We start from the raw sequence: 27,586 nt of genomic DNA, 5'->3' as shown, positions 1-27,586 counted from the left end.
GTCTAATCCAAAGACTAAAATCTGATCCTACCTGTCATCCTAGTAATGCCCTTCATGTTTTTTTAATGTTTATTTAGTTTTGAAGGTGAGAGAGACAGAGTGTGAGCAGGGGAGGGGCAGAGAGAGAGGGAGACACAGAATTGGAAGCAGGCTCCAGGCTCTGAGCTGTCAGCACAAAGCCTGATGCAGGGCTTGAACTCAAATCGTACACTTAACTGACTGAGCTACCCAGGTGCCCTAGACATCTTTTTTTCTAAAATCTCTTAGTAAGTATGATGATAGTTCTTTTCTTAACAGTGGAGGTACAATCTTTGATTAAGTAGGCTATGGAAGTGTATGGTATAACAGGGTATGGACATTGGCATACAGACAGCACTTATGTTCATGAGCTGGATATTTCACTTCCATGCCTCCCTCTTCATTTGCCTTTATTTCTTCTGGGAGAGAACAGTTTGATAAAGTTGTAGCGAGAAGAAAAATAGGAGTGATTATTTACATTGAATCGTGAGTAGTCATCAACATAATTCTCACAGTAGCTCAAAGAAATACATGAGATATTATTTATACTTATTTTAAGGAAGAAAGAGACATTTAAAAATTAGAAAACAATATGTAAACACATAATTTATTATATCTATTATGATGATTTAAATAATAAGTAGGATAAAATAGTGGCTAGATCAAAGGTGTCCTATGAGGGTCAGTGGGAAGGCAACATCCAATTTTTCTTCTGCTACTATTTCCTACATGTGATCTTAATTGGCCAAGTCCTAGTAGTAACTGCCAGTTTTCTTTTCTCATTCTCCCAAATAACATGAAGGAACTTGTATCCATTTTTAAAATGATTTTTCTAAAATAAAACATATTTACCTGTGCTTGGATTAAATCAGAAAAGCCCCGAACAGGTCTTTCTATTAGGCCCTGGTTTCATGTTTATGAGCAAGGATTGATTCCGTTCTCTTTGGTTTGTTTCCTATCTTTATAAAACTGTAATTATAAACCAGCCCATATATGTCTTATAATCAGTTTTGTTATATTAACTTTTTACCAAAATACCAGGGGCAAACACAATTAGATGAAGAGCGAGACATATACATACATATATATATATATATATATATATATATATATATATATACACATATGAAAATTGGCATACAGATACCACTTATGTTCATGAGCTGGCTATTTCACCTCCATGCCTCTCACTTCATTTGCCTTTATTTATTCTGGGAGAGAAGAATATATATATACATATATATATATACACATATATATATATACATACATATGTATATATGTATATATACATATGTATATATATTTGAAGACTTCGTCATGAATTTTTTTCAAGTGTACTTCTTAGGTGATAATCCTTCTTTGTAGAAAACATAATTTCATTTTTGATTTAGATTCCTATCTTGGGGCAAAAAAATGTAAAGCGCATTTAAGGCAAATCAAATTACAATCATATTGTTAACAATTATCATTCCTTCCTTATAATTTTCTACTTCCAGTAAATCATGTTCTGACAAGGCAGTCTACATACTCCTATGTATATAGTATATTTTAAAGTTTTCCTCAAGACATTTAATCTAACTTTTAAACTTTATCAAATGATTCATAATCTTAACTTTCCTAATTCATTTGATGTTTGTTGTATTTCACTTTTAACTGTAAACTTTTCATATTAAATCTTAATATGATGAGCTCACAGTGGCTTCATTAATTGATATGATTTTCTGGTAAAGTCACCTTCTCCTGGGGACTTTGAGGAGATGGAATCCGCTGTCAGCTGTCAGGCAACACATCCCACATTGGCGAATGGGTGCTTCTGTCCTGAAGGGGGTTTCAATGCTCCCCAGAAGCCATTCCAAGCTCCACTTGATTAGATGTATGTGAAAACTAAGTGAGAAAATGAATTCAAAACAGCAGCACAGGTCATGTACTCAGTAAATACTAGCTAGCTACTATTATGGCCAAGCTGTCGTTCATATTGATAATTCATCTTTGGGTAAAAGTCAGTTTGTTAAATGCCTCTTTAGATATAATACTTAGATCTAGGAAAAAATACTTAGATCTAGACCTTGTAGAGTAATGCATAGTAAAATTTGATAATGGGATAATGACCTCACTTACTCTGGACACTATATTTCTATTAAAGGATACAAAATTTCATTTGATTTTGCCACTTTTTTTCCTTCTAGCCTACATCTTTTTCCCACAGACTGTTCTTAAGTGAGTTCTCCAGTCCTGTGCCCCACAATTGATTTTTCTTTTAACCTCAGTCAGGACCCTGTACTTACCCCTATTAAATCTCATCTTGTCCATTGGGCTCATCTTTTTAACCTATTGAGAGGCCCTGTCAAATCCAATGTCTAGCCTTTTTTCCAGGATTGACTTAATTCAAAAATATCATGAAGTGTGGTTATCTGTGTTTTCACCCAAGTCATGGAGAAGTCTATCAAGTCATTTTTGAGAATAGAGATCTGCTTACAGGCTAACCTGAATAAACTGAATAGAATTCGGTATATGTGGAATTATAGTCAATCTACTTGTCCTTATATTGGGATCATATTTTATCCAGACCCTTGTTACATAAAACTTGAAATCAGGTGAAAGTTCATTTGAAAACACACTTTCTTCAACTGAATATAAAGCCAGGTTTGTCTTACCTGATCGGTTTTATTATCTAGTCTGGAAACGTCTACAACAGGCTCCTTTTTTCCCCTCAAAACTATGAGGAAAACTTTTGCAAGTCTTCAGAAACTATGTATGGCATCATCTTAATTTTCTAACAACCATGCTTCTCTGAAAATAAAGGAAATGGGATAGCTAGATCTCATTTTTAAGGAGTCCATACTTGTATCAATTTTTAATCGTTGTTTCACGTACTCGACATATGTATAATGAGTTTCTAGTAAGTGTCAAACACTGTTTGAGACCTTGGGAATCTGAAGATGAGTAACATAGGGCCCCTGGTTTCTACATTTAAGTTAGAGTACAAAAGAAAAGGATTGCTGTAGAAGTGTAGGTTAAATGCTTGGGAACACAAAATGGAGTTCTGTTTGGAATTCTTGGGGAAGGCTTCAAACAGGTGTCGACTTCTGAGTTAAGTCTGAAAGACTGAGTAGAAACAGGTCCAGTGAAAATAAAGGGTAAGATAGAAAACATCAAAGTGACTGTACAAAGATCCCATGCTGTGAAGTGGCATAGACTGTAGAGAAAGGGGAACCTGGAGGCTATATGGTATGAGGGGAGCCATGGTGGTGATGAAAATAGAAAAGTAAGGTCAAATTACAGATCCCTTTTAAAACATCCATCATGTTCACGTTCTGCTACATCATGTATATACCAAGGGAAGTTTGCAGTTCTTTAGTCATGAAGCAGCATGATCCATTTATCTTGGTAGCATTATAGAGACTGATTTCAACATAGCATAGGGTATGGGGCAATTGCCTATTTCCATGTTTCTCTAAGTAGCCCAAAATACGTAAGCGTGAACTCAAACATCTTAAAGTATTGTCCACTGTTCCAGAAAGGGGGAACATAGAATATACATATTCTTTATAGGTATGTACATATACATGTGTGACTGCATATGTATATAATAGGCAGATGGGTTGCTTTTCTTTTGTTCTGGTGGGTGTCAGTGTAAAAAGAGTAAGCTTTTATTTCCATAGTAAAAATGTTCTTGTCTTAAGAAAATCATCTTGACCTTATAAATCCTTCTGGCCACTATGTCATTTCTCTGCACCCCTACTCTCCCTTAATAAATAAACTTCACAAAAGAATCATTTATATTTTCTGAACCTAATTATTTTCCTCTCACCCTTCCAGTCAGGTTTTTACCTCTACTTCTCTTATAAAACCCGCTATTATTAAGGTATCTGTTGACCTTCCCATGCTCAATTCAGTGGTCCATTCTCAATCCTCAGACTTCTTGATCTAGAGGCAGAATATTACCCAAAAAGAAGTTGATAACTTCTTTCTCCTTGAACAATCTCTCCACCACCCAACATAGCTAGCATGTCACCATTTTTTCTGGTTTTCCTTCTTCCTCATGGGGCTTTGCTTAGGCTCTTTTGCTAGTTGTTACAAATCTCTTTGACCTGTTAAAAGTCACTGTGCCTCAGTTTTTTGGATAGTTTTTTGTTTCATAAAAACTCATAACCTATGCTATGCTAATAAATTCTTATGGATTTAAATACCACCTGTACTCTGTAACTCCAATATACACCTTTAGCTTGGATCTTTTCCCTGAATGCTATGCTTTTATATCTCCGTGTTTAATTCCCTCTCCACTTACATGTCCTGAAGTCAGTACAAATGTCCAGATGCCCAGATATCCAAAGCCAGTCTCCTATATTCACCCCTATATATCTTCCTGTGGCATTCTTTACCATCTCAGCAAATGGCAACTGTCTTTTTCCAGTTGTTTGGACCAAGCATCCTTGAATCTACTTATTTACCCAGGCCCAACCCCTTGAGAGTTCTTGTTCATTCTACTGGCAAGTTATTTCCAGTCTCATTGCTCTCATGAACTAAAACTCTGTATTCTAGACTGTTTGCATGTGAACAAGGGAGAGGGGCAGAGGAAGAAAGAGAGAGAATGTTAAGCAGGTGCCATACTCAGCACAGAGCCTGACATGGGGCTCTATCCTATTACCCTGGGATCATGATCTAAACTGAAATCCAGGGTCAGATACTTAACTGACTTAACTACCCAGGCACCTCTCTAGTTGTTTTTTTTTGTTCGTTTGGTTAGTTGGTTTGCTTTTGCTTTTAATATAGATCATTGCATAAATTCCAAAACTTTCCTTCCTGCTTTGGCCTATGCCTGCCTAGAGTATAGTTTAAATTAAAAAAAAAATCAAGAAGACTTATTCTGTAGCAAAAACCAAGCAAACAAACAAACACGTAATTCCTTTATGCTTAAAGCATTTCAGTGGTTTAACATTTTATCCAGGGATGGAGCCATCGTGATTGTAAAAGCCTATCAGCCTTTTCAAGGTTTCTTCCTACCCTGCTCCCATTGGCCTCCTCTGACATTTGTCTCTTTTTTCCACCTGAGTCATGCCCCTCTGCACAGATGGTCCCTCTCTTATTTAAAAACCCAAAGCATATCTCATCTTTATGCTTACTATTTTATCTTCCTAGCATTTTCATGAGCTGTGTTTTTCTCTGTTAAGTCCTTGTTTAAATATTACTTTTTTAGCAAAGATACTCTTGTTCACCTAATTTGAAACTATAACACTCCAAATCTCATGCCCATCCCCACCAGCCCTCTCCCTTACCTGCTTAAATTTTGACCACAATAATTATAATAAAAAATTAATATATATAATTACTTTTATGTAACTGGAATGTAACCACCATAAGAGTAGTGACTGATGTCTCAATTTTACCCCAGACATAGACAACTGCCTGGTTTATAGTAAGTTTACATGAATTATTGAATGCAGCAGAGATTTATTATGTTTTATTTAATTTGCTTATTGGTCATAGTTGAAATGCCCACTTAATAATGGGAGATTGGAGCCCATGACTTGTGAGAAGGGTCAACATTTAGGTATTATGGAGGGAAATAATTTCCACTCGTACCTCAGGAGTAAATGAGCACTTCAGTGGAGAATAACAGAGGTAAAAGTGATATAATTAGGGAGAGATCCCTGGGTTACCTAAGCTTAATTGTTGGACTTAAAAGTGTAGGAACAAATAAAATGAAAAACAATTATTCAGAGACTTAATATATCCACTTGTACGAAGAAAATTTTAAACATAGGTGATCAAGTGTGGTGAAAAGATTAGTAGAATAATTATTTGGAGAAAACCAGAAAGGCAGTGAAATAAGAGGAAATGGATAGGGTTTAAGATGTGCTGAGGATTTGCTATGATGTTAGATTACGTTTACAACTGAAGTAGGAAAAATATGCACAAAATCTTATTCGAAAAAGTGTGGGTGTCAGAGCAGAAGCAGATAGAACCCATAGCAACATAGTCCCTGAGGGGCGATGCATCGATAGTAATACTGCATATTACACGGGCTTGCTAAATCCAGGAAGATCAATCCTTCATGTGACAATTCCCTTAATATTTAGGACGTTTATCAGATGGAGACTGATGTAGAAACCAAGCAGAAAGAAACCTGAAATTGAGAGTGGGGTGGTTCTAGAATCATTGGGAAGGCAGAGGAAGGGGATGAAGAGAGAGCCACCAGTGTTCTGTTTCTGAGCTCACAAATTAGCGAAGTGTGGTTCAGGGGTCAAGTCTGCAACTGCTAACCAGAGGTCAGGAAGCTGACCTACTGCCAAGCTACCACTGTACTGACTTCACAGCCACTCTGCACCAGAAACTGCACAGACAGGCGGTGGGGTAGGGAGTCCGGCTTCTGCCATCCATCATCCAGGGGCACCTCCTCAGAAAAGCAGGAATGGCGTTGACATCCCCTCAGCATTCTACACCGCTTACTCGTACACCTCATCCTAAGTGCCTTCCTAACACTTAAAACCATACCAGCAAGCGAGTCTGGGAAAGGAAGAGTTAAGGAAGAGTTCGCCTTCCCTTTCTTATGATAAAGGGCAGTAGCTTAGATAATAAAAATGGATGTGATGTGTCAATAGAAAATGTCTAAGATACTTCTATTGTCTAGATTTAAAGCATATTTCTGGCCAAATATTCGCTTGAGTACTTCCACTTAAGGGAAGGTTGACAAATATCAAACTCTTCCAATTGATCTAAGTTTAGTAATACCACATCCTCATCTGTGGGGAAAGAGCTGAGTCGGTGACTCTGAGCCATACCTTAGTCACCAGCTTCCCAGCATTCGAGGAAATCAAATTCCCAGAAGTAAAGATGTTAGGGCAAAAATTAACCTGTTGAAATAGAGTGACAGGGAAGCAAAACAAGAGTTTATTGCCTGAGGAGAGAGTAAGACTGAAGAAAATTTGTCATGTGGGAATTATAGTTCGTGGTAATAAGTTGCCAAGAAAGACTAAAATTATAAAGAGAAGAAAAGGGAAGAGAAGAGCTATCTGGTGACGCAGTGTTCTGGAGAAGAGAAAAGGTAAAGAAATTCCCTTCAGAGATGGAGTGTTTGGTCTTCGAAAAGAGAAGGGAAGCTTTCCATTACAGGTTCAGTCCAGAAATGATAGGGTACGATTTGAGCGAACTTGCTTGATTACTTCTGTTTTCACTCTTGATATTGAGGTCTATTTATGTTTGCTGAGACTTGTGGATGCAGTTGAGGAAGAGAGTGTGAAGAGCTAAAACATATACACACACACTCACACTCACACACACACACACACACACACACACACAACTAATCCATGTGGCTGTTGCTGTCTTCAACATATTATATCTCAGTTTATCCTGAAGCCTGAGGAAATACAGTTTTGTAATTCCATGTTTCATCTCACTTTAGACAGGTTTCTTTTTTTTTTTTCAGTATTTATTTATTTATTTATTTATTTATTTATTTTGGAGAGAGAGAACACAAGCAGGGAAGAGGCAGAGAGAGGGTGGGGGAGACAGAGAATTCAAAGCAGGCCCCAGGCTCAGAGCTGTCAGCACAGAGCCCGATGCAGGGCTCAAACCCACGCTGGACACTTTAACAGACTGAGCTACCCATGTGCCCCTCACTTTAGAAATGTTTCTAAAACATTTAGTCATCTGTGATCTCCTGTGTGCTTACATTATATTTATGAGCTCCATTCTTTATCTTCCACATGAGTATCTTCGGACATATATTTTCAGAATTTTGCTTTCTAGAGTATAGCCTCACTTTGGCCTCCTTTTTCTGTTAGGCAGAGGAACGTAATATTTGATGTATTATTTTGAATCTGTTTTCAAACATTTATATATATATCAGGGGCGCCTGGGTGGCTCAGTCAGTTAAGCGTCCGACTTCGGCTCAGGTCACGATCTCACAGTCTGTGAGTTCGAGCCCCGCGTCGGGCTCTGTGCTGACAGCTCAGAGCCTGGAGCCTGTTTCAGATTCTGTGTCTCCCTCTCTCTCTGCCCCTCCCCTATTCATGCTCTGTCTCTCTCTGTCTCAAAAATAAATAAACGTTAAAAAAAATTTATATATATATATATATATATATATATATATATATATATATATATCAGATTGCTGTGCTCTTTTTTTTTTAAATAAGGCTTCATGTTCTTCCGCTTCATTTACTACTATCTCTTTATTTAATTCCATTCTTTTATTTATCAGAATTAAAGTCAGAGAATCAACCTTTTCCATTGTCTCTTGATCTATTACAAGATAAAATAATCACCAAGGCAGACTTTTTAGAAGTTTTTGCCTTTATGCTTTGACCAAACTATGGCTTTAGGTATATGCATAATATCAAAAATTTATCAACATTATGAATATACTGACAGCCTTTTTACAGAAAGGATAAGGGAAAATAGTTTTTGTGAATTTCCAGTGACTTATATCCAGCAATGTATCCTCACAATAGCAACTTCAGTGTTGGCATTATTACCGTTTTGTTTATGAGGAAACTAAGAGTCAATACATTTAATTTGTCCAGGGTCGTCTGGCAACTCCTACAACAATCTGCTAAAGATTGTTTCTGTCCTACTCCTAGATTATGGCACAAATTTTTGCTGTTACACACAGTTCACATTTCTAAGCTGAACCTCAGTGTTAGATCTATTACCTTAAACTGAAATATTGATATGTGTCAGTGGATACACAATAATGTAATAGAAGGGGGATAGTTACCAGGGAGGGATAACAAAATTACAATGACTAACACTTACTAAGTGCTTAATGTATCTCAGGATCTGTTTTGTGTTAGCCATTACTTGATACTGATAGCAACCTTAACATTGGGTATTATTCCAATCTCCATTTTAGAAAGAAAAATACTGATGGTTGAAAAGACAAGATTTGTCCAAGATTGCAGCTGAGAAAGGTAGCAAAACCGGACTTTGGATCCATAGACTCTGATGATATATATCTAGGCTCTTCATCCAACTCTATATTGGTTCTAGTAGAGGTGAAAAGAAAGAATAAAGAAAGAAACGTGTGTTTGTACAATTGTTCTATTCATTCACTGATGGGTAGCATTCATTAATTATTGAGACGGAGGATGCTAAGAAATAGTTTAGAAAAATATGCTAACAGTGATGGAAGCTTTGTGTATGGAATTCAAGATCCACAAGCCCCATTTGAAACATTGGACTGTGTTTGATAGCCTTCTACAATATGATCCTCTGTTTGCATAGACCCAGTGAGGTTAGGTAATTCAGGATATTGAAAGCCAGACTGAAAGGTCTAAGCTTCAAGGTATAAAGAGGAGGAAGCTTCTGAATACCTTGCTTAGGGAAGTGGCGTGAGTAGAGTGGTGCTTTAGAAAGATTGATTTTGCATTTACACACCGTATGGATTGAAATTTGCTGGGATGTCCAATAGGAAAGGAAGCCAAGAGCCACTAATGGCATTGCAGGTAGAGGCAGATAGGACTTGGACTTCACAGTGGAAACAGGAAGGAGGAGATGAACACAAAAATTATGATGTGGGAATGATGGAAATAACTTTGACTTATTGTGTTGTATATAAGAGATAGGCTCAAGGATGAATGCGATTAAAAAACACTGGAGAGGGCGATGCTAAGTGAAATAAGCCATACAGAGAAAGACAGATACCATATGGTTTCACTCTTATGTGGATCCTGAGAAACTTAACAGAAACCCATGGGGGAGGGGAAGGAAAAAAAAAAAAAAAAAAAAAGAGGTTAGAGTGGGAGAGAGCCAAAGCATAAGAGACTGTTAAAAACTGAGAACAAACTGAGGGTTGATGGGGGGTGGGAGGGAGGGCAGGGTGGGTGATGGGTATTGAGGAGGGCACCTTTTGGGATGAGCACTGGGTGTTGTATGGAAACCAATTTGACAATAAACTTCATATATTGAAAAAAAAATAAAGTTACCTGTGTTAAAAAAAAAACCAAACAATGGAGAGGGTGAAGAATTAGAGACATTGGTTCTAGGCATATTCGGCCCTATTCACTTGAATATGTTCTCTACCTTTGTATATTATTTTTAATTACTGAAATGTTTAATTCATCATATATTTCCTGGGGACTGAGTATATTCCAGTCCCTTTTACTCACTCAGTGAGTGAGTGTGTGTGTGTGTGTGTGTGTGTGCGTGTGTATACACATATACATGGAATAATTTGGTAGCCAGTAAGTGGTTGGACATATAAAATCAGAATATAAAAGAAAAATATTCAGGAAGATATCAGTCACAAGCATGTTTTTCTTTTAGTCAGGTAACAGAAAGTAGAGGCCAACAAAAAGTAAATATAAATGGAAAACCAGAGTAAGAGTCAACAGGTCTGAAAATAGACTATCTGGCTAGAAAAAGATACCCACTGGCTCAAGTTTTGGTAGTGGTACCTTCATGCTAAGAAAAAAAGCCTTATTTATCTATAGTTGTATCATGTCAAGTGCACAGCTCAGCTGATACTGCATATGTCTGTGGTCAGAGTAAGAATCAAGGACCATGTCCCTTCCAAATGTGTGGACCCCTTCCAAATGGGCTCAAAGGTGGAGCCCAAGAGGTCTCACATCTCTTCCTCCCAACCTCAGTCCTTAGTACCTTTCTTTTTTTATTTTTTTAAGTTTATTTCTTTATTTTGAGAGAGAGAGAGAGAGAGAGAGAGAATCCCAAGTAGGTTCAGCACTGTCAATGCAGAGCCCATTGTGGGGTTTGAACTCACAAACCATGAGATCATGACCTGAGCTGAAATCAACAGTCAGGCACTTAACCAACTGAATCATTGTTTTTTAAAAGTATCCTTAAACTGAAGATTATAATTGCCATTTTGTCCAATTTAGGCCTAGTTGACATTAGAGAGTCATGGGCATGGGGGTGAAGAATTGGCAGTCTTCTAAACAATCAATGTGAGTTCTTTATAGATTTTGCATACTAGCCCTTTGTCCGATAAGTCATTTGCAAATATCTTTTCCCATTCCATTAGTTGCCTTTTAGTTTTGTTGATTGTTTCCTTTGCAGTGCAGAAGGTTTTTATCTTCATGAGGTCCCAATAGTCAATTTTTGCTTTTAATTCCCTTGCCTTTGGAGATGTGTCAAGTAAGAAATTGCTGCGGCTGAGGTCAGAGAGGTTTTTTCCTGCTTTCTCCTCTAGGGTTTTGATAGTTTCCTGTCTCACATTCAGGTCCTTTATCCATTTTGAGTTTATTTTTGTGAATGGTGTAAGAAAGTGGTCTAGTTTCATTCTTCTCCACGCCCAAAAAACAAATAATCCAGTGAAGAAATGGGCAGAAAACATGAATAGACACTTCTCTAAAGAAGACATCCAGATGGCCAACAGGCACATGAAAAGATGTTCAACGTCACTCCTCATCAGGGAAATACAAATCAAAACCACACTGAGATACAACCTCATGCCAGTCAGAGTGGCTAAAATGAACAAATCAGGAGACTATAGATGCTGGAAAGGATGTGGAGAAACGGGAACCCTCTTGCACTGTTGGTGGGAATGCAAACTGGTGCAGCCACTCTGGAAAACAGTCTGGACGTTCCTCAAAAAATTAAAAATAGATCTACCCTATGACCCAGCAATAGCACTGCTAGGAATTTACCCAAGGGATACAGGAGTGCTGATGCATAGGGGCACTTGTACCCCAATGTTTATAGCAGCACTTTCAACAATAGCCAAATTATGGAAAGAGCCTAAATGTCCATCAACTGATGAATGGATAAAGAAATTGTGGTTTATATACACAGTGGAATACTACTTGGCAATGAGAAAGAATGAAATATGGCCTTTTGTAGCAATGTGGATGGAACTGAAGAGTGTTATGCTAAGTGAAATAAGTCATACAGGGAAAGACAGATACCATATGTTGTCACTCTTATGTGGATCCTGAGAAACTTAACAGAAGACCATGGGGGAGGGGAAGGGAAGGGAAAGAAAGTTAGAGAGAGAGGGAGCCAAACCATAAGAAACTCTTAAAAACTGAGAATAAACTGAGGGGTGATGGGGGGGTGGGAGAGAGGGGAGATTGGGTGATGGGCATTGAGGAGAGCACCTGTTGGGATGAGCACTGGGTATTGTATGGAAACCAATTTGACAATAAATTTCATATTAAAAAAAAACAATCAATGTGTTGGTGTGTGTATGTTTCCTTTCTGTGAACTTTAGATCAAACCTACGGGTGAAAAGAACCTACAGTTATAATCTAGGGATTAAAGAAACATGAAAATATTATAAGGTTTATGTATGGTGACATTTCATAGATTATTTAGATAATTTACAATTTTTATTTCCAGATAAGATTTTCATAGCAATATGACTTTAGGAGGCATCAGTATTCTATACATTTATTTCCAAACCTTTGAGTTATTCCATAATGCATTTAAAATATTATCTCCAAATAATTTACTGTTACTAATTAGAGCTGAAATGTACATTGATACATTTCTCTGCAATATTCACATCCAAAGACCAAAAACCTGACCTCCTGGTTCTTGCCAATACCAATTATAAGGCATATTTTTATGTGATCTACTGTGCTCTCCTTCAGCTTCAGCAAATAAGGGACAGTTGACTTTTTTTTTTTTAATTTTTTTTTAACGTTTATTTATTTTTGAGACAGAGAGAGACAGAGCATGAACGGGGGAGGGTCAGAGAGAGGGAGACACAGAATCTGAAACAGGCTCCAGGCTCTGAGCTGTCAGCACAGAGCCCGACGCGCGGCTCGGACTCACGGACCGCGAGATCATGACCTGAGCTGAAGTCGGACGCTTAACCAACTGAGCCACCCAGGCGCCCCGATGGGACAGTTGACTTTTGACAGCCATTAGAGACTTTTATGTTAATGTTTGATTATATAGAATAGGGATTTGCATTTGCTGTTATTTTCAATCACCTTTTTAAAATAAAATTATGTTCAAAGATGAAATGACATATTTAATCATATTTTTATAATATATGTATATTTTTCAGTAAATTTTATGTAATTTTCCAATTTTATGATTGTTTCCAATGTGGTATTGAAAAGAAAGAGAGACAGGTGCTCCTGGCTGGCTCAGTCAGTATAGCATGTGATTCTTTGACCTTCCTTGGGATCTTGGGTTTGAACCCCATGTTGGGTATAGAGATTACTTTTTTAAAAAGGAAAAAAAAAGAAAGATAAATTGAGAGACATAGACATAGATCCCTTCAATGTTTAATGTGCCTCTAATTCTTCATGTTTCTGCACTAGAAGTTTCAATTCATTAATTCCAATGAGAATTTGTCTCCCTTGTTTTTTTTTTCCCCTCTTGCCTTTTTACCATTTTTGATACTTGTTTATAAAGTTTTGTATGCTGGAAAATGATATAAATTTTCCTTCAGGATACTTTATTGACCTTTAAATAATGTGAGTAATGAATTGATACAAAAACACACACAAGAAAGATTTTATGGCTATTTTTTTAAATACAGTGATTACAACTTAACTATTTCAAATAAAGGTTTATTTTAGTTAAATAATACATAAATGAAACTAAAACGGACAGCTTGCAATTTTATTTAGTTCATAATGACGTGTGTTCTAAACTTAATACTTTCCCAAAATTATTACTATAATTTGAATGAACAAGAAGAAAATAAATCTCAAATTTTCACAAAAGATAATTATTTATACTAAAAATTCAATAAAGTCTGGTTTTTTTCATATATATACATATATATTTTTTGAGAGACAGAGAGAGACAGAGTGTGTGCAGGGGAGGGGCAGAGAGAGAGGGAGACACAGAATATGAAGTGGGCTCCAGGTTCTGACCTGTCAGCACAGAGCCCAATGAAGGGCTCCTACCCATGAACGTGAATCTTGACCTGAACCAAAGTTGCATGCTTAACTGACTGACCCACCCAAGCACCCCTGCTTCTTCTTCTAATTGTATCTGCATTCTCTGTGTGTGTGTGTGTGTGTGTGTGCGTGTCTCCTTTTCTCTCTCTCCCTCCCTTTATCTCTCCCTCCCTCCCTCCCTCCCTCTCTCTCTGTCTCTCCTTTTCTCTCCCTCACTTTCTCTCTCTCTCTCTGTCTCTCCTCTCTCTCTCTCTCTCTCTCTCTCTCTCACACACACACACACACACACACACACACACACACAAGCTTGTTTTCCATGAATGCAAATAAAATCCTAATATTGTATAGAAAAGACAAGTAAAATTACTGCCCCAGTCAATGAGATTTGATATTGAATATTTTTTATTTGATATAGTTGTAAAGATTGACTAATGTGTACTTTCTTGCAATTTGAAGACATCATTCATCAGTTTATGCAAGCTTTGTAATTCACATATACTAAGTGACATAGTTGGAGAAATGTTCCTTTATTCCTAATTTTCAAAATACCATAAATTTTAATAATGGCCATCCATATTACCTGGCTTATATTTCCTTTGTTTCTACTAATTTGTAGATGTGCCATCCAGTCCCTATGGAGTGAAGATTATAGAGCTGTCACAGACCACAGCCAAGGTTTCTTTCAACAAGCCGGACTCCCATGGAGGTGTGCCCATTCATCACTATCAGGTGGATGTCAAAGAAGTGGCATCAGAAACCTGGAAAATAGTACGCTCCCATGGAGTTCAAAGTGAGTCAGTGCTTTCAAATTGTGTTGTTTAATTCAAGCTGACCTTCAGTGTGCTTGTGTGAGTGGGCTTTCATTTTTCTTCAATATGTCCTTTTTTTTTTAGTAGAGTTGGGAAGACATTTCCACTGTCCTATTCTTCTTGAGAATAACTTGAATAAAGAGTGGGAAACTTTTTATCTTTAACAAAGATGGAAAGTTTCACAAAATCTCCAAAGTTCAATATTGGGGGGAAAGTTAGTATTTAAAAATGTGGTGATGGGAAAAACAACTGCTGACATGTCATATTGGATGCCTGAATATTCTAAAATATGTGCTTGTTTTTCATTTATTAATAAGATTTCTTCCACAAGTAAGTGTACTTTACATGCATTTATGAAACAATCTATAAAAAGTCATCTGTCTACTAAAATTTATTTCAAAATTGTGTTTTGAAAACTCAAGCTATTACTACTAATTATGGCAGGTGGATTAATAGAATAAGCTAATTCTGAGAAGTTAAAACAATTTATAGCACTTCTGTTCACTTATATAGAGTTTCATCATGTTGTGAAAATGTGGTTTGTTTTCCCATTAAAAGAAGAAACTAAAGTAGGAAATCATAGTAAATTATGAGAGGTGGAGTGTATTGATTGGGATATAGAACTACAAAAGGATAGTAAGGAAAATGATGAGTATATAGTAATATAAAGTATTGGTGAGTATATAGTAATGAAAATTATACTGTCCCTCCTGTGCTGGCCCGGGGCCCTGGCCTGATCCTAATATGTATGGTGTAAGGGTTCTGTAAAAAGCATGAACTAGATGTTTGTTCTATGAAGAAAAGCGTGAGCCCTTCTATGAAGGGTTGGCTTAGTGGACAATGGAGACAGAACAGATAAAAATCATCCTAGTTTCATCTGTGTTGGCACCTGCTTATTCATTTTTACTGAGAATAATAGGTTTTTGATAGAAGGGCCAGAAATATTAATCTGTCTTCAGTCATTTACCACATACTTCAAGTAATGCCCCCCCAACATGTCAGCTTTTATAATTTCTTCTAATAATAAGAGGGTTTGGGTAGGTAATGTCTTTGTGCAAATGCTGTGTGGTTTAGGAGAGAAGATAGTGCCCCAAAAGAATGAGCTTGTGAGTTCTAGGATTCCAGTGGAAGTAACCATTACCCTAGATGCAAGAATAATATTTTTAAGACAGAGAAAACAAAAGAGGGTGAAAAGGGAGAGACAGAAAGAGAGATGAATTATTTCTGACACTACAGAACATTCAAAGTAGGTGCTTGGGCACAACCCTGGAGACAAGTAATGTTAAAGCTGAACATCAGAGAAATTAAACTTGACAGAAGAGTACCGCCACCCCTTACCCCTCCACCCCAGGGAAGAAGGTTAATAGATTCTTCTGAGACTTCTTACAAAGTTGCAAAACCATGAAGAATTTATAATGGCTTTGATCTGACAGAGTTGTTCACGTTCAAAGACCTGATTTTGTTACTCCCTATATCCCTATCTCAGAAGTAGATTTCCGTGTTTATAAAACTGATATATAATAAAGAACATTTGTTAATTTACAATGAGAAATCACTGTCTCAGAAATTAGACATTCAGTTATATATGATAGGTATATTCTTTACCTGTGAGTATTTTATGTAGAAAGAAAATGTGTCAGAAACCTGTTTGGTGAATTTTGAGTATCAGTCAGGGACCTTACATGAATGACAGTCAGTACACTCAGCCTTGGATAGCTTAAAGCTTGCCAGTGAGATCAGAATACTCATAGTTCTGGTTTCTCTTCCTCTTCCTATGAGAATGCTGATCCCATCATGGGGCTCCACCCTCATGAGTTCACTAAGTCTAATTACCTCCCCAAGACCCACCTCTAACTACTATCACATTAGAGGCTAGGGTTTCAACATATGAATGGAGGGGTGGGGCGCAATTCAGTTCATAGTTCCCAAGTATTCATTCTATTTTAGTCACTCTGTTAAGAACTGAAAATAAATTAAGTCAATAGATTTTGACTACAAAATGAAGAATTTGGTAGTATGAATATCCTCTTACAGAGGATGAAGCTGAGGGCAATCCATATAAAGGAGAATACTGGGACTATAAAATTTAGCTTCTTATCTATAAGGTCATGTGGATAAATAATAGTGAAACTAAAATTCAAACCCTGACAGGAAATCAGATTCCAAAGCCAGTACTGTTGACCGTTAGGCACCGTTTTTCCTTTATTCAGTAAAGAGTTGCAAAAGTGGGGTGCCTGGTGGCTCAGTCAGTTGAGCATCCAACTCTTGATCTCGTCTCAGGTCATGATCCCAGGGTCATGGATTGAGCCCCACATCGGGATTCAAGCTGAGCATGGAGCCTACTTGAGATTCCCTCTCTCTCTCTCTCTCTCTCTCTCTCTCTCTCTCTCTCCCTCTCTCCCTCTCCTTCTCTCTCTCCCCGCTCTGACCCTCCCCCTACTCAGGTGCTTTCCTTCTCTCTCTCTCTCTCTCTCTCTCTCTCTCTCTCTCTCTCTCTCAAATAAACAAACAAAAAAAAGTTGTGAAAGTGGAATACAAATTACTTCCCTGTAAAGTATGAGTATAGCCCATATATATAATTTTAAGTATATATTTTTAAAAAATTTTAATGCTTATTTTTGGGAGAGAGAGAGACACAGAGTGTGAGAGAGGGAGGGGCAGAGAGAGAGGGAGACACAGCATCTGAAGCAGGCTCCAGGCTCTGAGCTGTCAGCACAAGCCCTAATTGGGGCCTGAAATCACGAACCATGAGATCATGATGAGCCAAAGTCAGACGCTTAACTGACTGAACCACCCAGGCACCCTAAGTGTTTATATATATATATATATATATATATATATATATGTGTGTGTGTGTGTGTGTGTGTGTGTGTGTGTGTACATATATACATACATATACTTATATATGTACACATATATATATGTGTATGGTGTAATGTGTGTGTGTGTTTGTTGCAATGTATTTTAGATAGCTACTGGAAGGACTTCTATAGAGAACTGAGGGAGTAATTTGCCTACGTTAAATATGAATTAGAAAGCTGAAATATCACTGTCATTTGGAAATTTTTTCTTTGTAAATATTTTTACTTTTTTCTTACGCTGGTTTTGTGATATCTATTTTAATTTGGTGTCTTGAGGTTTAATTACATGGCTTCATGTGGAGTTCTTGTTCTTTTTGAGGTTCATAATGTTCGTCAATCTAAAGATTGATGTGTTTCATCCATCCTGGAAAATGTTATATCGTTACATTCTTGAATGCGAATGTTGTCTTTTCCCTCATTCTCTCTATTCCCTTATTCTGAAAAATCCCAGTTATAAATGCTAAACTTGTTTTTTTTAGAAGTTAGAATACCGTATCTCTGTACCTATATTTTATTATGTTTCATTATTTTACCATGTTATTATTCAGTTCTGCCTACCAGTTCACTAATTCTTTGTTCACTTATGTTTAAGCTACCACTAAACCTGTCTATTAAGATTTTAATTTAACAATCACATTAAAATTTTTTTTTTATGTTTTTATTTTATTTTTGAGAGCGAGGCAGAGCACAAGCAGGGTAGGGGCAGAGAAAGAGGGAGACACAGAATTGAAGCAGGCTCCAGGCTCCGAGCTGCCAGCATAGAGCCCGATGCAGGGTTCGAACTGACGGACTGTGAGATCATGACCTGAGCCAAAGTCGGATGCCCAGCCAACTGAGCCACCCAGGCACCGCAACAATCACATTTTTAATTTATATAAATTACATTAGTTCATTGTATGTTTCAACACTATCTCACTCATGGTGGCTTGTTTAGTAGTATATTTTATGATTTTAAATTGCGATCTCATGTTTTGCTAATCTTATTTATTGGAATCATGCAAGACCTGGGGTTTGGGTGCAGTCTTCCACAGAAAATATCCCTGTACTTTGAACAGCTGCTCTGAAATTTTACAAAGGTGGAAGCATCTTAAATTAATTTCTTGATTTGAGAGTTCCTGCGCTATGAGAGCAGACTTACAGTTACTAATTTTCAAAGAAGTATTTATCCCACCTCCTTGCCAAGTCAAACAAATTTTTTTAGCCCACACTTTTCCTTTCTTCCAAGAACGTTGACATTCCTAGCTCCGTGCAGGGGTCCAAGCCTCAGATCTCCCTCTTTCTTCTCTCCCCCATGAGGACAGTGGAACCTTGTGTACTACAGATCCGTGCAATAGCTCTCATTGTCTGAGTACCAGTTGAGATTTTCCAAAGGACGGCAGTACTTTACAAAAAAACAATTACATGGCTGGTCCTCTAGCTACAGTCTCTCCATCCACATCATTTTTCATATTTCAGTTTTCCTTCCTTTTCTGTGATCTAACATGTACACCTAAAAAGATTTTTGAAAATGATATGTATAATTGTAACTATATTTAAAAGGCGCTCTTCTGGCTGTATAGGTAACGACATTGTTGAAATTCTGATGTTTTTTTAAAGAACATACATAGTTTTGAATAGGGAAGAAATGCTTCTTTTGCAGTTCACGCTAGTCATTTTAAAGTTTGAGGAAGAATTTTGTAAGCATAATTATACTCATTGCCTTTGAGGCATTTGTTAGAAGATAGATTTAGATTTATCTCTGAAAAGACAGGGACTATAGTCAAGAACATTTCAGCTACTACTTTTTTCCTTCAGCATAGTTTTATTTCTTTCTTTTAATTTACATGAGTTTAGTTGATGTTCAGTTTTTTTTCCTAGTTCATAAATACCTGTAATCCATTATATACTACTCATGTATCTTCGTCTACCTAAAAATAAATATCATCTCTTGCTTGATTGTGGTGGCATAAGCAAGAAAATTTTAGGAAAAAAAATCTCCTGTTAGTAGATTCTGATTCTAAATAATGCATTAAATAATTTCCTGTGAATTTCACTTGCTTACTCTGCACCTGGTCCAAGGTTTAGGGTACAGTTGCTGTCTAGACCAGTTATTATATTCTTCAAGGTTTAGCTGAAACCTTACTGATCATCCCAATCACTAATTGACCTAAAACTAAATTTCAAAACATGAATTGTGAACAAATCTGATCACAACTTGAACTATTTAAATTTCAAATGGAAGTCATTTTGACATTTAGTTTTGAGTGAAAAATGTGTGTCACAGGTGTAGCAAGATTTTTTTGATTGGGAGGGTTACATGGCATTTCCATTACCCTATCATTTAACACTTGGTAAGCATGTTCTATATACCTCATTGGGCACAAATGAAGAGAAGATAATAATGTTTCAAAACAGGTACTCACTTTTCAGTATTCAAAACAAAAATGAAAAATTGACATTTTAAAATATCAAGTTATTTTTATCAGAGCATAAAACAATTCTCTCAAATAGCATAATTTTAATTTGTGAAATGTTTAGCCAGGTACAATCACACATAAACATCCTTTCAATCTCAACCGAGATTATTAGATGCTCTGGTTTATTTGGACCTAAGGTTGTAGTAGAATTTCTCTTTGTTCCTGAAAATAAGGGAGATAATTTTTATTTGAAAATAGTAGCATTTTGTAAATGGAACATTCATTGGAAACTTACTCAAATTCTTGCCATTTTTACTAATCGAAGGGTGTAATAACTAACTACAATTTAGAAATAAATTCACAGTTGGACTTTACAGTTTTTTCACTGCATAATTTCACTAAACCTTCAATATTGCTCCGCAAGATGCAATTGCAGTACGTATATTTTAATCTATAGATGGTCATTTTAACCTTATAGCATTTAGTTTATGAACATTGTGATTAAGGTTATGTACCTGCTTCATTACTACATATAATGCCAAAATTTATAATCCAGATTTTAATTTTAGCAAAAGTTCTATTTTAATTGAAACCTGAAGAAAAAAATCAATTTATATGGTAGAGAAATCCATTTTCAGCTTTGTGAAGAAGTGGCATTCAATAAGGATTTTTTTCCAAGATTGTTTTGAAAGATAGGTGTTTGGATTTACAAATTCTATGCCTGTGCCCGATAGGCCCACAAACTGATTTTAAATACAGGAGCTTAAATTGGAATAGAGTGAAGATTAATAGATCAAATACCAAGAAAGATTTTGATACAACTAAAGAGATGCTATGTCCCAGTACCTTTGTCCCAAAGCGGGTGCCCTAAATTCAGTGGCACCAGCAACTCCCTTGGAATAAAGAATCTTTCTGGCTTGAATACTCCAAAACCGAAAGCTTAATAGTATTTATATTGATTCAAGCTGAGGCTCCATATCAACAATGAAAAATTTGTTACATGTATGGAATTTCCATGTACCAACAACCCTATTACAGCACCTAGGTCCCCCATGTTTTCATTTTTCACTAGGAATCACCTCCATGCTCTGCCCCCACCCTCACATGCCCACTCACTTTCTCTTAGTGCAGCAGGCTTCATATGGCCTATAAAGTGTTCTTTTACAGGATTTGCATCGGAAAATTATTTCGCTTTTAAAACTGGACATTAATGCCCTAAGGAGTAAGATAGAGTTGGGTACTTTTTTTTTTTTTTTGAGTAATTTTTCCCCATTGCTTTGTATTAGAATTTCTTATCAAATGTTTCTTATCAATCTCATCAAATGTTAGCTTTTTCAATTAATCCCCCCATGTTTCCTGTGTTTTCTCTCATTGTCTCTACTTTTATCTTTACTCTCCCCTAAGGTTTTCAACACATATCTTTCAATTTACCTATAAGTTTTTAAAATTGTTAAATATTTTATTCTCTGGTCATTTCTCATCTCATTTATGCAATATAGTCTTTTTTCTCTGATAATTATCATGATATTTCATTTTCAGCATTGTTTTTGCTCCCTGATTTGGTTTTCTTTTCCTAGATTTATTTTGTTGTTGTTGTTTGCTTTGTCTCTGTCATTCACAATGGAAACGTTCCCCAAGTATTTGGTGATCCTTGCCTGGATAAGTGAAAGAAAAACACCCTCATCTCGGTTTGTAAAGACAGTGTTTTCAAGCCTTGAGATCAGATGGGTTTCTAACTCCCCCATCAACAAGAGTCTGAGAAATGGTAACTATTTTCGGATATCTGTTTTGAGGCTGTTCAGTTACTACTGGCATACCTGGCTGTCAGGACACTGTGGAAAGGCAGCTAGTGTCAAATGGTGTCAGATGATTCCCACAAAATTTTATTCGGCACATCAACTCCATGTTCCTCATGTTTAGAATTCTAGAGTACAAAACTTCTTTGGTCCCACTTACCAAATAATAGACCTTGCATCTTCTGTTAAGAAGAGAGAGAGGAACTCATCTTCTCTTTAATCTGGGAAGAGGGCATGAGAGTACAATTGTTTAAATATTTGATGATCATTCAGTTTTATGCTCTCATTCATTGCACTTAAAATTTCTGAGACTTTCCTGAGTTCTGTAGGTCTATTAGTGTAAGTGTATCTCCACTGTCTCACCCCTTATACAGATATTTATAATTTTTGTTGTAATATTATATTTTTATATGTGGGACTTTTCCATTTTTAAAAGTGTTAAATTAATTTGTTAATATATTGATGACGCAGCATTGAAAATTACGCTTTTAAGAAAAATGAGCATATCAGTGTTTCTTACTGAGTAATGATTAGTACCTGTAATTAGCTAAACTTCTTGCTTTGTAGTGTGGCTTATCGTCAAACAAATTCACATTTTTTTCCTGGAAACTTTCTAGCTTCCTATGCATATTCAGCAGAAATTTTAAATATAAATTTAAGCTTCAAAACTTGGCAGTTTTCCCAATGATACCCAGAATAACAAAGGCCATCAGATGTGCACACAGTGTATGGGTCCATACATTGTGTAATATGCAACCATAAGAAGAGCCATTTACATAGACTATGATATAAATGGTACCTGTTGAAATTATTCGATAATGCAGGGTACAGTAAAAATATAGTCCCTCTGTCCCAAGGGGGATAGGAGAGAAAGGCAATGGTGCTCTGCCTGATCCTCAGGGAAAGCTGCAATACTGATCCAGGTTGGAGCCAGTGCCCTGAAGTCCCTGGCAGATGGCACACTGTGGGTTGACATAACCATCTCCCTGACCCCAGTGTGACGCAGGTCTGCCTACTGCTAGATATTTTTCATTGTGTACTAGAACCTGCTAGAATCCAAAAGATAATTTTGATACAACCAGGTCTTTATTGGAAAACATGTTATTTGACACTCACTTCAAATTTTATTGTTCAAAAACCCACTAATTATGCAGTAAAATTTGGATTATTCAACAGTTCCTGGATTCTTCATTGATAATTGAAGAACATATGTTAAGTATGCAATGCTATGTCTATAAACAGAGTGAATAATAATATAATAGGGAAGATTTCTTTCTATTAAATTATTAATTCATTTTTGTAGTGAAGATATACAAGATTGAACTACTTTTGTTCTGCATTGTGACTCAAAAAGAAAGTAACTTATTTCCAGTGGAAATATTTTATTGAAGTTATTGTCGATACATGTTTTTCTATGACCATTATTGAATATAAAACCTTTTTATTGTTGTTGATACTTAGAAAAGAAGGCCAGTGATTATTTAAAATACAGGATGAAAATAGCGAGAATGAGCATCACAACTCAACTAAAGTTAGAGTAAGCCCATACAGATATTTCTTTTTTTTTAATTTTTATTATTTATATTTGAAAGAGAGAGAGAGAGCATGAGTGTGAGGAGCAGAGAGAGAGAGGGAGGCACAGAATCTGAAGCAGGACCCAGGTTCCTAGCTGTCAGCAGAGCTCGACTTGGGGCTCGAACTTGTGAACCGGGAGATCGTGACCTGAGCTGAAGTCTGGTGCTTAACCGACTGAGCCACACAGGCACCCCCAGATATTTCTTTAAATCTGTTTTTTCGGGGCGCCTGGGTGGCTCAGTCAGTTAAGCGGCCAACTTCGGCTCAGGTCATGATCTCGTGGTCCGTGAGTTCGAGCCCCGCGTCGGGCTCTGTGCTGACAGCTCAGAGCCTGGAGCCTGTTTCAGATTCTGTGTCTCCCTCTCTCTGCCCCTCCCCTGTTCATGCTCTGTCTCTCCCTGTCTCAAAAAAAAATTAAAAAAACGTTAAAAAAATAAAAAATAAATAAATCTGTTTTGTCATATTACAATGTGACCTAATGTGTGACTTTCCTAAATTTGTCAGGAGTTTTCTGTGTTGTGTTATGGTGCTACTAAAAATAATGAAATAAATAATTGATATGTCTTTGTTACTTAAAAACTTTTTTATTGTTGGGGTTCTTTTGGAACTGCATCTCAGATGTGCCTGCATGACATATGACATGATCATACTTTTAGGTCTTTCTGTCTTCTGTCTCCCCTCCCTACCAACCAAACACACAATGGTCCCTTTCAAAGTTTTATTTTATCTTATCATTGTGTGTGTTTTTGTCTGTGTTCTTAAAACACATATTATCACAGGGGCGCCTGGGTGGCACAGTCGGTTAAGCATCTGACTTCAGCTCAGGTCATGATCTTGCGGCTTGGAGTTCAGGCCCCCCACCCCCTGTCTGGCACTGTGCTGACACCTCCCTCAGAGCCTGAAGCACGCTTAGGATTCTGTCTTCTTCTCTTTCTGCCCCTTCCCCACTCCTGGTCCTGCTCATGCTCTCTATCTCTCTTAAAATAAATAAACATTAAAAAACTTTAAAAAATAAAAAAAGTAAAAACACATATTTTCACAAATTTTCTTTGTTTTATGATATATTAACAAGCATCTTTTATAAATAACGAGTAAAAGGTTCATGTGGTTCAATGACATGAACATGATGGTTATTTCGTGTTCTCAGTTCTGTAATATATTAGTTCTCAACGAACTTCTTTGGCTACTAATTGTGATGAAATGGGTCTCAGAGGGTTTGAGGGTTTGTTTCTTTTTAAGTAATCTATGAGACATAACTCTTTTCTATTATGGTAGTGATGGTTTTTCTATAGGAGGTTGTGTAGTTTTCCTGTAGTTTTCCGATAGCTAAAAGTAATTGTAATATCATGTTAAGTTACACTTAAGATTTTTATTCCAGTGTTTCTTTAATCCATGTTATTTACAGTTGCCTGGATGAAACTGTATTTGCATATATCATACTATTCAATTTTACTATTTTAGAAACGATTTTAAATAATCATTGTTTAGCATTAGTTCTAAACTACTGCAGTTTTTGAAAGCTTGATAAATTCCGATGCTTTTAAAAAATTCTCTACAAGGAATATTTTCTACAATTACACGATTTCTCATATAAATCTGCCTGAAGAAAAATGGTTATCATTTTAATGACTATATTTCACATGGTATAAGAGAAATAGACTATAAAAATCATCTGTCTATATGAAATACAAGTGCTCTAAAATCTTGTGAATTGCAAAGATAGGGGGATAAAAGTAATCTACATTAATTCTGTATTTTCAGTGAAAGGACATTTCTTCTAATTTGAATGTAATGGAAGGACGTCTATATGTTAAAAATCAAAACAAGAATATATTGGACTATTTTCATTGTGTACATTAAAAAAATAAATCCAATCTAAATTAGAAATGTATATAAAATAGCAGTCTTAATGAGTTTAAACTATGTAGATCAAAATATACAGGGAACGAGGTCAATAGGAAAACTGAGTGAATAACAGCTTTAAGTAAAATTATTTGTATGCTGGAAACTTACCCAGATGTCTTAATATGAAGACCCAAATTCATTCATAATTCTGTACTTTGCCTGGTCGCTGCTGTAATAATAAAAGAACTTCTATGCAAATATTTTTTAAATTTTTAAGAAAATGAGTTTTATTTATGTGTTTTATTTTATTTTATTTTATTTTATTTTATTTTATTTTATTTTTAACGTGTTTTTATCATTGAGAGATTGAGAGAGAGAGAGTGTGAGTTGAGGAGGGGCAGAGAGAGAGGGAGACACAGAATTCAAAACAGGCTCCAGTCTCTGAGCTGTCAGCATAGAGCCTGATATGGGGCTTGCACACACAAACCATGAGATCATAACCTAAGCTGAAGTCAGATGCTCATCCGGCAGAGCCACACAGGCTCCCCTATGTATATAATTTTATAAATCAGAGAAATAAATGGTATGAAGAAATGAAACTAATTTATATGTGAAAGATATTTGTGAGTAGTGAGAAAAGAAACATGAATGTTTCATGAGTGTTTTATAAAAATTTAATGTACAGGAGGATGGAAGTATTCATAGTCATTAGAAACTTAAAAAAAATAGACCCAGTTAGCTGCTCAAATATACACTTTTTTGGATACTTTAATATTCAGTGTAAATATGATTTTTTCCTAGAATATAGCTCATAAAATTTTCTTATTTCTAGTGAAGAATAGCTGTGGGCTGACAATCATGGTTATTTTAATAGTGAATGTAACTGATATATAATTTTAGAAGACATGTTTTTAAATTTTTTAACCTTATAATTAAAAAAAAAATTATGTTTATTTATATTTGAGACAGAGAGAGACAGAGCATGAGTGGGGGAAGGGCAGAGAGAGAGGGAGGCACAGAATCCTAAGCAGGCTCCAGGCTCTGAGCTGTCAGCACAGAGCCCGACACGGGGCTCGAACTCACAAACCATGAGATCATGACCTGAGCGGAAGTTGTTCGCTCAATCGACTGAGCCACCCAGGTGCCCCACCCCTATAATTTTTTAAATCATGCCAATATATTCCATTTTAGTAAACATTGATTTTTTATTGTTAAAGTTCATTATTAACAATATTTTCTGTACTATAATACTATAATATATAATATTTATATATGTATATATTTATATACATAAATATTCTCAAAGTTTAAGGAGGAGTAAAGAGCTTTTTCTTTATCTGGTAAGTGTCTCAAGATTCTATTATTAAGAAGGTTCTAAGGCCTTCTTCAGTAGTGCTATCCTGTAGGAAAGGTTGAACACCATGGACTGGCATAATCAGAAATGGTTTCAGAGACTGACACTACTCTGGTTCTCTACTCTTTTACATCATGTGTGGCTCAGTCAGTTAAGCAACCAACTGGGTTTTGGCTCAGGTCATGATCTCATGGTTCATGGGATCCAGCCTCACGTCGGGCTTCATGTTGACAGCGCAGAGCCTGCTTGACATTCTCTCTCTCCCTCTCTACCCCTCCTCCACTCATTCTCTCTCTCTCTCTCTCTCTCTCTCAATAAATAAATACATTTAATAAACAAACAAATAATCACTATTGTGTATAGCAGTGATTTCTAAAATAGAATTCTAATTTTCCAGGATATGTAAAAGATCAGCCATTGGGGTCCATAAAGTAAACTGGAAAATATTTCCATTTATTTAATTATGTAAGTTATGATTCAGATAATCACATTTAAAAATGGTTGACTATACTCTGTGTGTGTGTGTGTGTGTGTGTGTGTGTGTGTGTGTGTGTGTGTATGCATGTATGCACATGCTTTATGTGTCCCTCTCCATCTCTCGTACCAGGTCCCTAAATAAACACATGGCACATCAAAGCCTGTCCACTCATTGTGTCATACATGCATTCTCTGTTCTGGCCATGCTTCAGTTTATGTTACTCCTACTCTTTCTTATCCTTCCTTCAAGGTCCAATATAAATTTGAGCTTTTTTACAAAGGTTTATTTATTTTTCAGTAGAAATATTTTTGCATTCTTTTGAAACTCTGTAGTCAATATTGCTTGCATTAGTATTTTCCAGCTTCTCACCTCATAATATAAGTATTAAGACATAAGTCACATTTCTCTATGTTGACTGCACATCTGAGAGCCTATATAACATGTTGTATGGACTTCTGAATCTTCTATATCACCTGAGATGAATAAATGGATTATTACATTACTAAGCTTGTTTATACTCAATTAAAGTTATATAGTTGTTAAGTATTTCTAAACATGTATAAATTATTACTGTATCTAGGCTAAGTTAAATGGAACCATCTAAGCAAGTTGGTTGTTTTTTCCTTTC

At 36.3% G+C, this 27,586-nt stretch overlaps 1 protein-coding gene across 2 annotated transcripts in view; it reads left to right on the top strand.

Annotated features, from left to right (window-relative positions):
* The window catches only part of NCAM2 (neural cell adhesion molecule 2), a 531,010-nt gene that overhangs the window by 428,297 nt on the left and 75,127 nt on the right, over nt 1-27,586 (top strand). For both annotated transcript variants that reach the window (XM_078452862.2, XM_078452863.2), the window contains exon 12: nt 14,461-14,634. In XM_078452862.2, the coding sequence (XP_078308988.2) occupies nt 14,461-14,634 (174 nt within the window). The remainder of the gene's footprint in view (nt 1-14,460; nt 14,635-27,586) is intronic.

The sequence above is a fragment of the Panthera onca genome, chromosome C2 (assembly GCF_046562875.1).
Source record: "Panthera onca isolate mPanOnc1 chromosome C2, mPanOnc1 haplotype 2, whole genome shotgun sequence".
Lineage (NCBI taxonomy): Eukaryota > Metazoa > Chordata > Mammalia > Carnivora > Felidae > Panthera > Panthera onca.
Note: the sequence above shows the minus strand (reverse complement) of the source record. Positions and strands in the feature narration are given on the sequence as shown.